Source organism: Xiphophorus hellerii, chromosome 6 (genome assembly GCF_003331165.1).
Source record: "Xiphophorus hellerii strain 12219 chromosome 6, Xiphophorus_hellerii-4.1, whole genome shotgun sequence".
Taxonomy (NCBI): domain Eukaryota; kingdom Metazoa; phylum Chordata; class Actinopteri; order Cyprinodontiformes; family Poeciliidae; genus Xiphophorus; species Xiphophorus hellerii.
Genome location: NC_045677.1, coordinates 15,743,845 through 15,757,290, shown reverse-complemented (window position 1 = coordinate 15,757,290; position 13,446 = coordinate 15,743,845). Strand labels below are relative to the sequence as shown.

Sequence of the window (13,446 nt, the reverse complement as noted above, 5' to 3'; positions counted from 1 at the left end):
ACATACAAAAATGTACAGTGACTCATCAAAAATCTAACATCAAACAAAAACAGGTAAAAAACTAACATGTTTTTGATTTACAGCTACATCAATATAGTTTGATAAATTTCAGACCTTGCAAGCCCTCCACTTTGAGTGGCATCCACAACATGCTCGCTGTCGATGCGGAACATGAACACTGCTCGGTTCTGTACAGGAATATGAAAATTAACTGTTATTTTCAATTAAAGATTCAGGCAAAATGCGACTTAATTATGTAGTTTTTTTATTTTACCTGAGATCTGTAAACCTTTGCCTTCCTGATGGCGACCTCATTTCGGAGGACAGTTCCATTGTACTCGATCACCATGGTTTGCTTTTCGATGTCTCTAGCAGCAAACAGCCCCAGTCCCTGTGTAGATATCATGTTAGCAATATGTGACATTATGTTTTTAGGTGTTTATTACAATACAAAAAAACAATATTTAAAAATTATATTTAAGATATTTTCTATTAAAAGTAAGATGCATGTAACTACTATGTCAACTCAACAATGCTTTTCAATTCTGATATCTGAGATCAGAGCTAGTACACCAACGTTACCTACTTCACATGCATACAAAAATGTTAAGCGTTACTTTTGATTGTTTTTTAGCCAAGTATTCAAATAGTTGTTCTCCGGCCAGCCTTGTTAAAGATACATTTATAAGCCAGTAGTGGATTATGTAATTGCCTAAATATTCAAAGAAGGGGCCTACAGTAAAACTTGGTCAATCATTTATTTATTTTTTTATTTTATTTTGTAAATTAAAAGTTAAAAAACAATGTAAGTGTCCTTATTCTATAGAAATTTTACAATTTGGATACCAGAATAACAAAGTCTATAGATTTAAAACTTTTAACATTATCTATTGTCTTTTTTTCGTCACTTATCCAGATCTGTAAAATTGTAAAAGCAATTCAAGACGGTGCAGGAAACCTGTAAATTTAAAGACCTTGCAAAAGCCCTAAAGCTTTTTAAAACCAGAAGCTTCAATGAATTGTAGTTCAGTCACCTGGATGCGGGAGCAAGCCAAATACACATTACTTCTCCACTCGCTCTTCATCCAGCGGTACTGGGAGGACCTGGGGTGCACAACTGGAGTCTTGCTGTGAGGAACACCACCTTCTCCTTGCGCCACATTTTGATTAGACCTGGCACTGCTGCTGGACACAACCTGTGGTTGAGGTCTGCATTTTGAGGCAAAGTAAGAAAAAGGAGACATATTAACGGCAATGCTACAGTTTTGCCTCATTGAGTTCATCTTGTAAAGAATTCATACTATTGTGATTCTGTTGGTATTCTCATATGTTTATTTGGCATTCAAGTACTGCACACTTTCTATTTCAGTCCATTTACTTTTAAAATACTCGGCTGGCAACAATGTTGCAATCGCAACATTGCAATTCATTGCAATGATGGCAATGAATTGCCAACATTGCCAACACTCCAATGTTATCAATGTGATGGCATTTATCACAATAGTTATAAAAACAAGTATTAAATTGGCCTGTCTTTCAGGAAATAAAGAAGTCACTGCAGACAGAGGTACATAAACAAAATCACTGCTATAAAATTTAACTTTATCCATTGTCAAGTAGGCTATTTCAGGCTGACAGAAATAGCCTACTTGATAGTTACATTAAGTAGAGTGACTGTACCACTAAACAGCACTCATTAATTTGATTTAATTATATGTTAATATATTTAATGATGGCATGGCGGAAAGAAAAAGCTATAATCCCAAACAGCTTCTGATCATTTTGAAGTTAGCCAGCAACATTTATTGACATCACAATAATTATTTTCTTCTATAAAAATTTACCAAAATTAGCAATTGTTCATTAACTTTAGCTACCGTGCTATTAGTATGCTGACATTTTAAATGTTTTTTATAACTAAAATAAGTTGGAGCCTAAAATTACTACCTTTAGCACCCTTCATTTTTCCTACACTTCAGCTTCTATAACACTTGTATTTTTCCCCCTCAACAGATGGGTGTGGTTCACATAACTTACCAGAATCACTCTGAACGTTTGCTGGAAATACAATTTCCTTACTTTATTACAATGTTGTGTGTCATCCTTTTTTGTTTCAGTGATGTGGAATGACTGCTTGGCACTGGGAAACGATGCTTACAAGGCATTTGGCACGGTATTCTAACTGCTCAGAATCCACTAACCTTGGCATGTTGGATGCTTGAAATTGACAGCTTGACCTACTTTCTGACTGACTGATTTGGTAGATGAATGTCTGACCACTTGGGGGCACTGAGAGAGATTTGAAATTTTATTTAAGATGACCAGTTGATGGTGATGTAACAAGAAAAGTAATGCAAAAGCAAAGGGGTGAATTTCACACCGTTGGTCTCATTGTGTATCCACTATTCTGTACGGAAATGCATGAAAAGAGACGAACATACTTCAAAGATATAACTGAAAGTTCTCTTTCATTTCTTCAATTTCAAACAGGCATAGAAGCTAATTTACTTAGTTACCTTATCACCAGCGAAGTGTGGGAGGAGCTTGTTCTCGGTTCTGCGCGTGCACACCCCGCTGGATTGAACATGAGAGGTAATTCCACAAGAGGATTGCGCCCGTAACGGAAAGAGTACCTGAAACATGCCTCCACTCCTGGGAGCTGGAGCGAAGCAGCACAAGGATGAAGGATATAGTTTAGATGTTTGCCAATATTTTTAACTCTTAAAGCAACAGGAACACAAATTTAGTTACAAACCGATTCAGTAATTCTGGTGACTGCGGGGACTGTGAGTCCAAACAGATCCTCTCCTTTCAGATATACAGGGAAGAGCCTCAGAGTGCCAGACTCTGCTCTTTTGTCAGAAACTGGACCAAGCACTTTATCCCAAACTCCTAATTTAAATAAACACAAACTGCTTAGGAACAAACAAAACTCAGAAAAAAAGTCCAGAAAATGATACTTTCCTTACCTTTAGGAGAGGTGTCCGTCAGGATCAAGTCTTGGTAGCCTTGTTCAACGACTCTGATTGTAAATTCTGGAAACCCGTCATTGTCTTCAACTGAACAGACATAGCGACAACGGCGGTTCCCATGGCGCATGCTCCAGTAAATGCGACAAGCCTCGTAGCCAATGGGAAAGATGGTGGTTGGTGAATGGAAGGCAGACATCTGTAACGGGGTGAGTTGTCCTATCGCGTGCAACACCAAGCTCCCTACTCGAAATGTGTAACCCAACTCTGGCTGCTGCACGGCCGTGGCAATCTGTCGCACTTCGTCTCTTTGAACATAGACGCGTCGGAACACAGCAAAGCAGCGCAGCTCGTGCTCCAAGGCTTGCCCTGCTGTTCCCCGGGGCCTATGGGCATGACAGAGCATGGTTTTGTCTTTGAAGAAGGTGCACTGGGCTTGCAGAGCACAGGTGAAATGATAGACGTTGGTACAGCGCAGGCGGTGGCAGCCGCTGGTGGCTCCGGTTTGCTGGCAGTAGGCGCAGCGTATCGTCTGACCGCGGCGCAGCGCGAGCTCCACGTTGATGAGGGCGCCAGCTTGCGTCTCATACACCTCAGTTGACCATAGAGCACAGTTTAGGTGAACCCATACGTCAAGGTCTAGATTTAGCAGCCTGGCCGGTCCATCAGTGATCCCGTCTCCAAACTGATGACAGAAACAGCACCGCCTCTTATCTTTGAGCAAAGACGGAGGGCGCAGGGATGCTCCTAGTTTCTTCAGAAGCTCGTCAATCTTATCTTCCTCTGGAAGCTGTGAATTCATTCTCGGCGGTAAAACCACCTGAACACTCCACTTTCTCCAGCGGAGACCTTTCTGTCTCTTTCCCTGGTGCCAGCCATCGTGGGACCTTGGCCGGGCCTTAAGCTTCACTGTCACCTTAAGGGCGTCAGCTTTGGTCTCAGACTTGGGTGTTTCTCCAGCTGTAGGGAAGGGGATGGGCGGAGTAGATGGAGGAGACATTTTGGGCTGAAGCTGGGCGAGGCAATGAACATCCAGCGAGGACATGTTGTTGTTGTACTGATGCTGAGTTTTGCAAAAGCTCTCGCTTTGGTCAGAGGCAGGAAGAAGGGACATAGACTCCTGAAAATGTCAGAGAAAATACAGTAAACAGTTGTTACTTGGACCACACAGGTTTAAACTGCATGGGTTAGAACGATACAAACCTTTGCCTCTGTGGTGGGTCTGGACTGATGGGACGAGGAGGAACAGTAGAGAAGGAAACAGTTTTGACTACAGAAGACCAGATTTTCATCCGGTCTCAAACGGCCTTCATACTCCTAATAAAAAGCAAAAAAAATGAAGAAATTGAATACTTTACCCAGCCAACAGATCTGAGACCGATTTAACTTCAGCAGGCAGGACTAATAATATAAAATAATATGTTCAGTATTACTGGAGATGTTGGCCTTCAGTATGAAAGCAGATAATATTTTAGATTCAATGAAGCTTGCATGGTCAGTAAATGTTCCCTTAGACCATCTACATTCAGCTCTTAAAAAAAATAAAATAAATCAATGTGAAGCCGCCTTTTGAGGTTTTTTTTTTTCTATCTGACAGCTGAAATCTCAATCAAGTGTTTGATTGCCAGAAGGATATATTATTAACCCAGAGAGCACCTCTGAGTTTCAAAAGCAAGCATGATATACGTATTAAATTTATCACCGGAAAAGGGAGGGGAAAAAAACATTTAAAGTTAACTACATACCGCAGCACTGAACAAGTTTGAAGGATCATTTTTGATACATTATGCATATTTTGTGTAGGATGAGAGTTTGTTTGGTACCTTCATGCGAGCAGGGAGATCTTTGATGGCTTTCTGAACTCCATTTCCCAGAACTACCACTTTACAGTGGCAACACCAGTGGGGTTTACATCCAGCACTGCCAGGAGTCTTATGGTCAGCTCCTCGAGCTACAGCAGCACCTGAGGCAATAAATATTGATTCTTAAAAATGCATTCTGGCATCAATATTTATTAACAGCAGAGAAGGTATGGATTAGTATGTATACATACTGTTCTCTTCTATTCTATATTCATACATCAATATGCAGAATGGTAGGCAACTTGCCCAAGTGCTCATCAACATTTAGTAGAGAAAAAGATGGAATCAAACCCATAACTTTCTGACTCACAGTCACCCGGAGCTGCAAGAACATATGGATCTATTCTGTCACTATGACGAAAACATTTGAAGGAGTCGAGATGAACCTTCTAAGCATGGTGGCGGCATCGTGCCGAAGGTTTATTTTCTTACAAGTAGAACTAACTCCAACAGAATAATTATCATAAACGCATAACAGAAGTAGTTCTGTTGCGGTCATTTTAAGCTGCTGAAATGGCTTACACTTCAAACCTTTTAAAATGCGCTGACTATGCTTTAAAAGCAGGTCTGTTTCAAGAAGCCATTTTCAGTGAGCTCTATTATTTCTAATGAGAAAAGTGGTCAATTATCCAGACCGAATTGTGCCAGGAGTTTGCTGCTTACCACAAAAAGGGCCAGGTTTTCTAGAAGAAGGTCAGAGACTTCATACAACTCTGAGTTTGCGGATTTACAGAAGTTCACCATAGTTATTGCTTAAATTATTGTCACGATCATTCCATTTAAAATTGTTCAAGTACATCAAAATGATAAAATTTAATCTAATGTTTAATGTGAGTATACTTCTTCTTGGCACTGTTTGCATTATGTAGGAAAGACTTACATAAAATCAACATGTCAAAAAAAAGAAAAAAAAGAATAAACTTTCAGGACAAGACAGAAAGCAGTGCAAACCGTTACAGCTGCAATTCTCTCAAATCATATTTAATTGAAAATGTTTGAACTTGTTTGACTACTCTGCGCACAACAAGTCCCGCTTAGAAATAAACAAAATTGAATCACCTTCGGGTTTAAAAGAAGAAAAAAAAACTACACACAGAGAAGCGACTGCTGCATTCTTCCACACAGTCTCATTACGTACAGCTAAATTAGAAATGACATTTCAATTACAGCACTCTCAGCAACACTCATTGTTTAATTTGGTTTCACTCTCTCACCTGGGCTGTTGGGATGGAAATGGAAAGGATGTGGCTGCTGCTGCATCATTCCCTGTGGCCCGGTGGGACGCATCATCTGTCCGGGCCGGCCGTGGAGCACGGTGTGGTCCCCTGGTCCGTGGAAGAACATGGGAGGCCGCGGCTCCATCCCATGGGGACCCATGCGAGGGGCCATAGATAGAGGAGGCCTGTCCGGGGTGCTGCTGACCTCGTAGCTGCTGGGGATCTTCACACACAGGAGGTCTGAAATGGCCGCTACCACACCTGTGATGTTCTAAGAAAGAGGCATGCATACATACAATCAAATTTAAATCATTTTATCTTGTAAGAATCATAAAATATTTTAATAAATATACATATCTGTTTTGAAACGTCACACTAACCCTGAAATTATAATTTTATCCCTATCTATAGTCTCTAAACTCCAAAAGACTTCAATTCTGACCAATGATTTTATGATCATCATCTAAGCAGAGTATGACTAGATCTGATGATAATATTTTAGCTGAAGCAGCCACACAGTCAGCTTACCTCAGCTGCAGCTGGTCTCAGTGTGATAGCAACAGAAACCAGCCCTTGTTTGGAGTCATTAGACATGGGGCCAAAGGGGGAGCCAAAGAACATCGAAGAAGGTTCAGTCTTGATGTCCTGCAGTTTGATCTCTGACCCTGAAGAGTAAAAAACAACAACAGAAAAATGAATGAAACTAGGTCCAGATAAAAAACAAACTGCACAAAATGGCTTAGAAGCTTGAGTTCAGTGTTAAAACTACCTCATAAATTCTAATTAATTATGAGGTAATAAATTATGTTTGATTGAATTATGTAGAATGTTGTGGGTGTTCACCTTTCCCGTCAGGGGCAGGCAGCATGGGGAGCACGGGAGACAAGCACGGGGACGGTGGCTCTTCCTTCACCAGAGACAGGTCTGGGTAGCGACTGATCTCCATGCCAACCACGCTCTCAGGAGATGAGGAGGGAACAAAGCTGTCAGGTGAATCCCTGTCCTTGCACGGCTCCTGTCCTCTATTACTGGTATCACAAAAGAAAGTAACAGTCAAAAACCATACAGCCGAAGCGAATGATCCACTTATAAATTACTGCTATTGATTCAATACCTGAGCTCCTCCTGGTTGTTATGAGGAGGGGTGGGAAGAGAAGCTGGAACATCCACAGTTTTGGGTCCTTGAGCGATGGCCCGGGCTAAAAGATCTTCCTCAGCTCTAAATGGGACGTGGAGTGGCTTGGGCACCAGACCTTTGGAAACTGGAAATCAATAGAAAAAAAACTTAAATAGCCATACTGAAAGCATTATTAGTAAATAGTAAAGTAATTGGAGAAAAAGGAAAAACAAATTAAGCATTTATTTTTTCACAAAGGTGAAGAGATGATTTTTCTCTAGATGTGCAAGACTGATGATTACCCCCAAGGATATGCTGCTGTAACTGTAGTGAAAGATTCCAAGTATGAATATAAAACCTTTCATATTCATTATACCATTTTATATTTGTAAAATATTTAGTAAAAGACATTTATTTTTCCTTACATTTCTAAATTATGTACCACCTCAGCATGTAAATACACTGACAATTGTGGTTGCAATTTGATAAAATGTGAATATGTTCGAGTGGTATGAATACTTTTGTTGTCCACTGTGCAAATATACAACTGGTGCAAATGGTGAACTGTGATGTAGTTGTCTTCAAAAATGTAGCTACGTGCTGCTAAATGTTTACCCATGGCAGCAGCTTTGCTGGCCAGCTCTTCAGTCGTAGCAAAACCGTTGATCATTTTCTGTCGATTCACAGGTGGTGGGGTTGGAGGGAGAGACGCCGGTGGTGTTGGTGGATTGCTCAAGTTATTCTGCTGCAGATTCACAACCAATGCAAAATAAGCATACGTTATGCTAATGAACTGAACACAAACTCTTGTATCTTGCAATTTTTCTACAGTAATGAATACTCACCTTATAGGCCAATTGGGAGTAATAATCTGAGACTCCATCCAGTGAGGCACTGCCAAAAGTACCAGACAAAAGGTTTTCTCCATTGAGCTGGCCGCTGCCGTAGGGAGCAAAATGGGCAAAGTTCACTCCAATCAATGGTTCCATGAGGGGCAGCAGGGAAAGCTGCTGTGTGAAGACAAAGAAACAAAACAATTGTGAGATTAAAGATAACAATAGACATGGGAACTGTGTATTTACCGGTAGTTATTTAAGAACAACAACAAAGTTTTACTGAAAACACAGCAAACTCATTTAAATATAGTTTTCCCTGCAAGTCAACTTTTTATCAGTACGCTCAGATACAGCAATGTGAACAGAAAGCTGCTTTAGCAATCACCTTTTTTTGTTCACGTTTTGTTGTTTACAGTCCTTGAGGAGGAAGTCGGTGGCAGCTGGAGTTAGCATTCTTTAAACTACAATCCAATATATTAAACATATGCCTGAAAACTAATTTGTGGATTTTCATAGAGCTAAGCCATATTCGTCAAAATTACCAGAAAGGCATATTTTAAATTAAACATGCCACTTTGTAAGCAATTAATCTATGGAAGTTTTACTAAAATCAATAAACGTTTCAATTATTTTCTGATTCTTTAAAAATGCAAATTCAAAACTTTTTTTTCAGCTGTTTGACAAAAATGTGACTAGAAGAAAGAAAACAGTAAAGCAGTCTTACTTGTTTGATTTGTGTCATAACGGCGTCAGGACCTGAATGGATCAGCTGCCTGTCATCTCCTTCCTTCTTTCTCTTCTTGTAGCGAGAAGGCTTCTCTCCTCCCTTTGGTGGTCTCTTGTTCCTCCCTTTCTTCTTGTCTTGTTCAGGAAGCAGAGAGCCAGGAAACTCTGAGGTTCCGTCAGAATAGGCCTGGATTTGGAAAATAAAAATAGTTGCATTAAAAGTATCATTTATTTCTTTTGTGCTATACACCATAAAAGGTTCTTATAAGACACACAAACACATTCAAAGATGCAGACAGAGACCAACATCAACATCTTTCAAACATAAAATGTCCTCTTCTGAAGATGCCAAGCTTTTGAAACATACTGAGGTAACTGAAACTGTAATACTAAAATAGTGTAGTTTATCTTCATCATCCATGTAAAAGAAATCTCAATTTCTAAGAATCATATATAGAGGACAATGAAACAAACAGTACATTTCAATTTCATTTAAATCACACAAAGAGGCAAAGTACCAAATCTGACCTCTGGTTTTTGCTTAAGTTCCATGCCGCATAAAACTCTAATATAAGTTTGTAGTTTGGATTTATGTAAAATACTGGTAAAACCTTTGTCTGCCTATTGTTCACTGTGTTGATCTGTTCTCTATATCTATAGGGTAAACAAACACTGACCCCGTTGCTGTCCATGGAGCTTTGCCTCAGCAGGGTTTTGCAGTCGGTGGCCTCCTCCTCCTCTGAGCGCAGGCTGTCCTCTGACCTCTGCTGTGACAGGCCAGGTGGAGGTGTGTTCTTGTTCTTCAGCAGGTGTTTCAGCAGCTCATTGCCAGCCTCTCCCTTGTTTGGACTCTGTCCAGTGGGGAATGGAGACATGTTCCCTTTGTTCCTTTCTTCCTTCACAGAGTTCATCTCTGAGTTGAAGGACCCATCACATTCAGCGGCATCGGTCTGCTCCAGCTTTATGTTACGGAGGATCCTCTCGTGCTCCTGAGCCTGTGTCCTCGACACGTCTGCTGCTGGAGTGGGATGACCAGACTGTCCACCAGAAAGCTGCCTCTCCAGCTCTGAATGGCTGGGCGTGGAAGACCCCAGTAATGGAGACCTGGACAGGTCCTGATCGCCAAAGACGTGGGTGTTTCTGGTAGGGGTCGAGGAGGTGTCAGAGACGCATGGCGTTAGGGGGGCTGTGAGGTCCGAGTGTGGAGTCGAAGGTGTCTTGACTGAATCTGCATCATCATCTTTCTTCTTTTTGCGGTTTCTTTTCTTTTTCCCTTTTTCATCTGGAATGATGTTGGAGTAAAGTTGGATAAGAGATTGACCTGAGCCTGGAAAGTTGGATGGAAGCGGTGTGGCAGAATCAAACGGAGGACCCTCTACGGGCATCTGAGGCATCATTCCTGGTCCGCTAAACTGGCGGGGCCTCGGCTGAGCGTGGGGGAAGTTAGGTATGGCGACACCGTCTGGCCCTAAACCTGGCCCCATGTCCGGGGGCATCATCCCATTGCCCATCATTGGTCTTCGGTCACCCTGAATGAACGTTCCAGGCGGTGAGCCCAAGCTGCGCTGCATGGCCTGCTGCTGGGGAAACATCGGTCCAAGTTGTTGTGGTTGCTGCAGTGGGGGCCTCTGAGGTTGCATGAAGTCTTGTGGCAGCTCAGAATTGAAAAATGGCATCTGAGCGAGAGGTGCACCGCTGCCATCTGGGGCCATCATCCCTTGCTGCTCCATTTCCATGCGATGCTTCAGAGCTCTCTGACGCTCCACTTCCTGCATCAGCTGCACGCGCTGCCTCTCCTGCTGTTCCCTGAGCCTCTCCCGCCTCTCGCGCTCCTGGAAACCTTCGCTGAAGGGGTTGTTGTCGTCAAACTTCACACCACCCGCCTGCATCGGTTTAACCGCACCTGGCGGGGCAGGTATGCCTTGGGGCTCAACGGGCATCTGTGAGTGCTGAGAGATGCTACCCACTGGTATTTGAAGGGGCTGAGCTGAACCTGCAGCAGCTACCTGAGGGGGCATCATGGGAGGCATCCCCGGTCCACCCAGAGGCATTGTAGCCCCAGAATGCCAGCCCGTCGGAGGGTTCGGCATGCGTGGTGCTGCGTTTGGTTGGCCAGGGTGAAGAGGCATCTGCATCACGGGGTTCATGGGAGGCTGGACCATTGGTGGGCCGCCAGGAACCATGCCGTGATTGCCTGTCGCTGAGTGAATAGCGGGCATGATGGGGGTCATGTTGTTCTGCTGCTGTTTCACTCTGTACTCCTCGATAAGCTCAGCGTGCTCTTTTTGCTGCTTGCGAATCTGATGAAAGATGAAAACGGTTTCATCAGCATGATAAGGATTCAGAGTTCCCTACAAAGTGCTTCAGACTTCTAAAAAATCTCAAATATTTTGAGATTTCTGTCAATGTCTGGTTAATATTTAATTTAAAAAGTATTCATTATAGACACTGCAGTGTAAGTATAAATATGACACAAATTGTAAAATATACACTTAAGTAAGAATGGTAAAGTTTGCCAGACTACAATATTTTTGAAGGATTTAGATATTGCATAAAGAGATTAAACCTACATAAACCCAAGACTGTAAAAAAGGGTAGATAAATAAATGGACAGAAAGATGAAAAAACAAGTGAATGTTCATGGCAGATGGACATGTGAATGAATACAAAAAAGAATGAACACATGAATAGCTGTTGGAGAGATGTATGAAGGAAAGGATGGACAGTGATTTAAAAGATAGAGAGAAAGAAATAATAGATGTATTCACAGTTGGACAGAATGGGTGAATGGACAGATGACTAGCCTGAGACATGGATGAATCAGTGATAAATATCCTGAAATGAGGGATGGATGGATGAGCAGATGAACAGACTGAAGGGTAAGTTGCTTGATAAAAACTGGAAGGTTGACTGAATGGGTGGAAAGTTAAATGGACTGAAATTGGTGGATGGACAGACAGATTAATGCATAGATAATTGAATATACTTTAAAAAGAAAATGTATAAGAGATTGGTCAGAACTGAAACTCGTGAGCTGCTGTATTAGAGGGAGGTGTGGCAACTTTGATTGCTGCAACCAGTTTAGATTCCTTGTCTTCAATGGGACAAAGTCTGAAAACACTTTTTCCAGACCTGGAAATAATTAAATCAAATTCTATACTTTGACCATTTGAAGACTGTGCAGAAATCCTGGGTGTTAAATATACATGTTATAGATGTTTTCAGTTCTTACTGTTGGATATGAGTTTTTTATTACTCTATATGGAATTTTGAACTCACTAACATTTCCAGGAGAGACATACTATATGCTTTTCTGTTTGAATTATTCTTTGTTTCTTCTTTACAGGTTTGACAGAAGACACTGCAGCTGTACTGGATAAATGATATCCCTTCTTTGACAATTAAATGATTTGCTTACAGATAAACATATTTATGATGATGGCTACTTGCATATAAAGGTCACACAGAACTCAGTGGTGGAGCTCATCAAGCCTTGCATTTACCTGCTCCAGTTGCTTCTGCACTACACCCTGCTGCTCTGTGACATGTTTGAGCTGCTCAGCATCCTCCTCAGGGAACTCTCTGCCTGCCTTCTTAGCAGTTCTCTGCTTGGCAGACAGGGCTTTCTTTGACTTTCTGTGAGCTCCAATCTTCTCTTCTAAAAACTTTTGCTGCATTTGAAGTAGTTGCTGAGTCTCCTGAAGCCACTCCTCGTACTGAGCCCTCTGAGGGTTGTCTGATGGAAGAAAGATGGATGCTTTCTTAGCAAACTTGACAGCAGAAAAAACAAATATCTATACATTTACAGTCATAACATATCTTCAGAAAACTGATGCTTAACAAAAAAAAAAAGTCTTTGGAAAACTTACTGACAAATCCTGGTCCAAAGTTTGGAGGATTTGGTCTTGGTACTTGGGTCAATTTGCCATCCTGATACAAACATTGACAAAGATATTATTATACTGACAACACAAATTTTTGATATTTTCTTCAGAAAATTGTTAATTACCGGTCCAATGACTTGTGGAGGGACAGGTGTGCTGTCAGGACAAGGTGGTGCAGGACCGGGAGGGAATCTGTGAAACAAGGTTATCATAAAATGCTTGTTAATGTTCTCAGTTTAATGCTGGAGGGTGTAGTATTATTAAGCAGGTAATGCAAATCATTGAATATCTCCTTGTGAGAGTAACTTATTTACTAGTATGAAGTACAGGTGCATCTTATATTGGAGCATCATTGAAAAATATATTTATTTGATAGCTGAATTCAAAAAGTGAAATTCAGCAAAACCAGAAATATGGAGAGGTTTTTATATCAAAGAGATCTCTTTACATCCTTGGTTAGTTGTCCTCTTTTCAATTGAAAGTAACTTTTTTGAGAATTCTATATGGGATTTAAATATCTCACTCTGTGTAATAAAACACAAGCTAAAATGTTTGAACTGACTTAATCCTTTAAAGATTTTTTTTATGTATTTAGACACACCTGTAATTATTTCGATTTCAGTATGAATATTATTACTGTGTAAAATCAGTGGCCTTTACCTGTTCATCACTATTGGAGCAATCCCCATGTTGTTCTGAACCATGACTTTATTGATACCTTTTAAGGCAACCATCTTGGCTTTCATAATGGGGTCAGTGATTGCATCGAAATCTGCCAAGTAAATGCACAGTCAGATGTAATCAAAGCACACCGTGTCTAACACAAAATCCTACA

The 13,446-nt window shown here is 41.1% G+C and overlaps 1 protein-coding gene across 7 annotated transcripts in view; it reads right to left on the bottom strand.

Annotated features, from left to right (window-relative positions):
- The window catches only part of kmt2cb (lysine (K)-specific methyltransferase 2Cb), a 76,810-nt gene that overhangs the window by 3,279 nt on the left and 60,085 nt on the right, over positions 1–13,446 (bottom strand). For 6 of the 7 annotated variants that reach the window (XM_032564714.1, XM_032564719.1, XM_032564715.1 and 3 more), the window contains 20 exons: positions 13,272–13,383; positions 12,737–12,803; positions 12,597–12,657; positions 12,231–12,463; positions 9,405–11,027; positions 8,726–8,914; positions 8,011–8,175; positions 7,781–7,910; positions 7,163–7,310; positions 6,892–7,076; positions 6,577–6,713; positions 6,046–6,319; positions 4,793–4,932; positions 4,173–4,286; positions 2,970–4,089; positions 2,756–2,892; positions 2,517–2,659; positions 1,035–1,209; positions 275–391; positions 115–188 (listed from right to left, as the gene is read on the bottom strand). In XM_032564714.1, coding sequence (XP_032420605.1) covers positions 115–188; positions 275–391; positions 1,035–1,209; positions 2,517–2,659; positions 2,756–2,892; positions 2,970–4,089; positions 4,173–4,286; positions 4,793–4,932; positions 6,046–6,319; positions 6,577–6,713; positions 6,892–7,076; positions 7,163–7,310; positions 7,781–7,910; positions 8,011–8,175; positions 8,726–8,914; positions 9,405–11,027; positions 12,231–12,463; positions 12,597–12,657; positions 12,737–12,803; positions 13,272–13,383 — 5,344 coding nt within the window. The remainder of the gene's footprint in view (positions 1–114; positions 189–274; positions 392–1,034; positions 1,210–2,516; positions 2,660–2,755; positions 2,893–2,969; positions 4,090–4,172; positions 4,287–4,792; positions 4,933–6,045; positions 6,320–6,576; positions 6,714–6,891; positions 7,077–7,162; positions 7,311–7,780; positions 7,911–8,010; positions 8,176–8,725; positions 8,915–9,404; positions 11,028–12,230; positions 12,464–12,596; positions 12,658–12,736; positions 12,804–13,271; positions 13,384–13,446) is intronic. The other variant, XM_032564717.1, reaches the window with a different exon arrangement.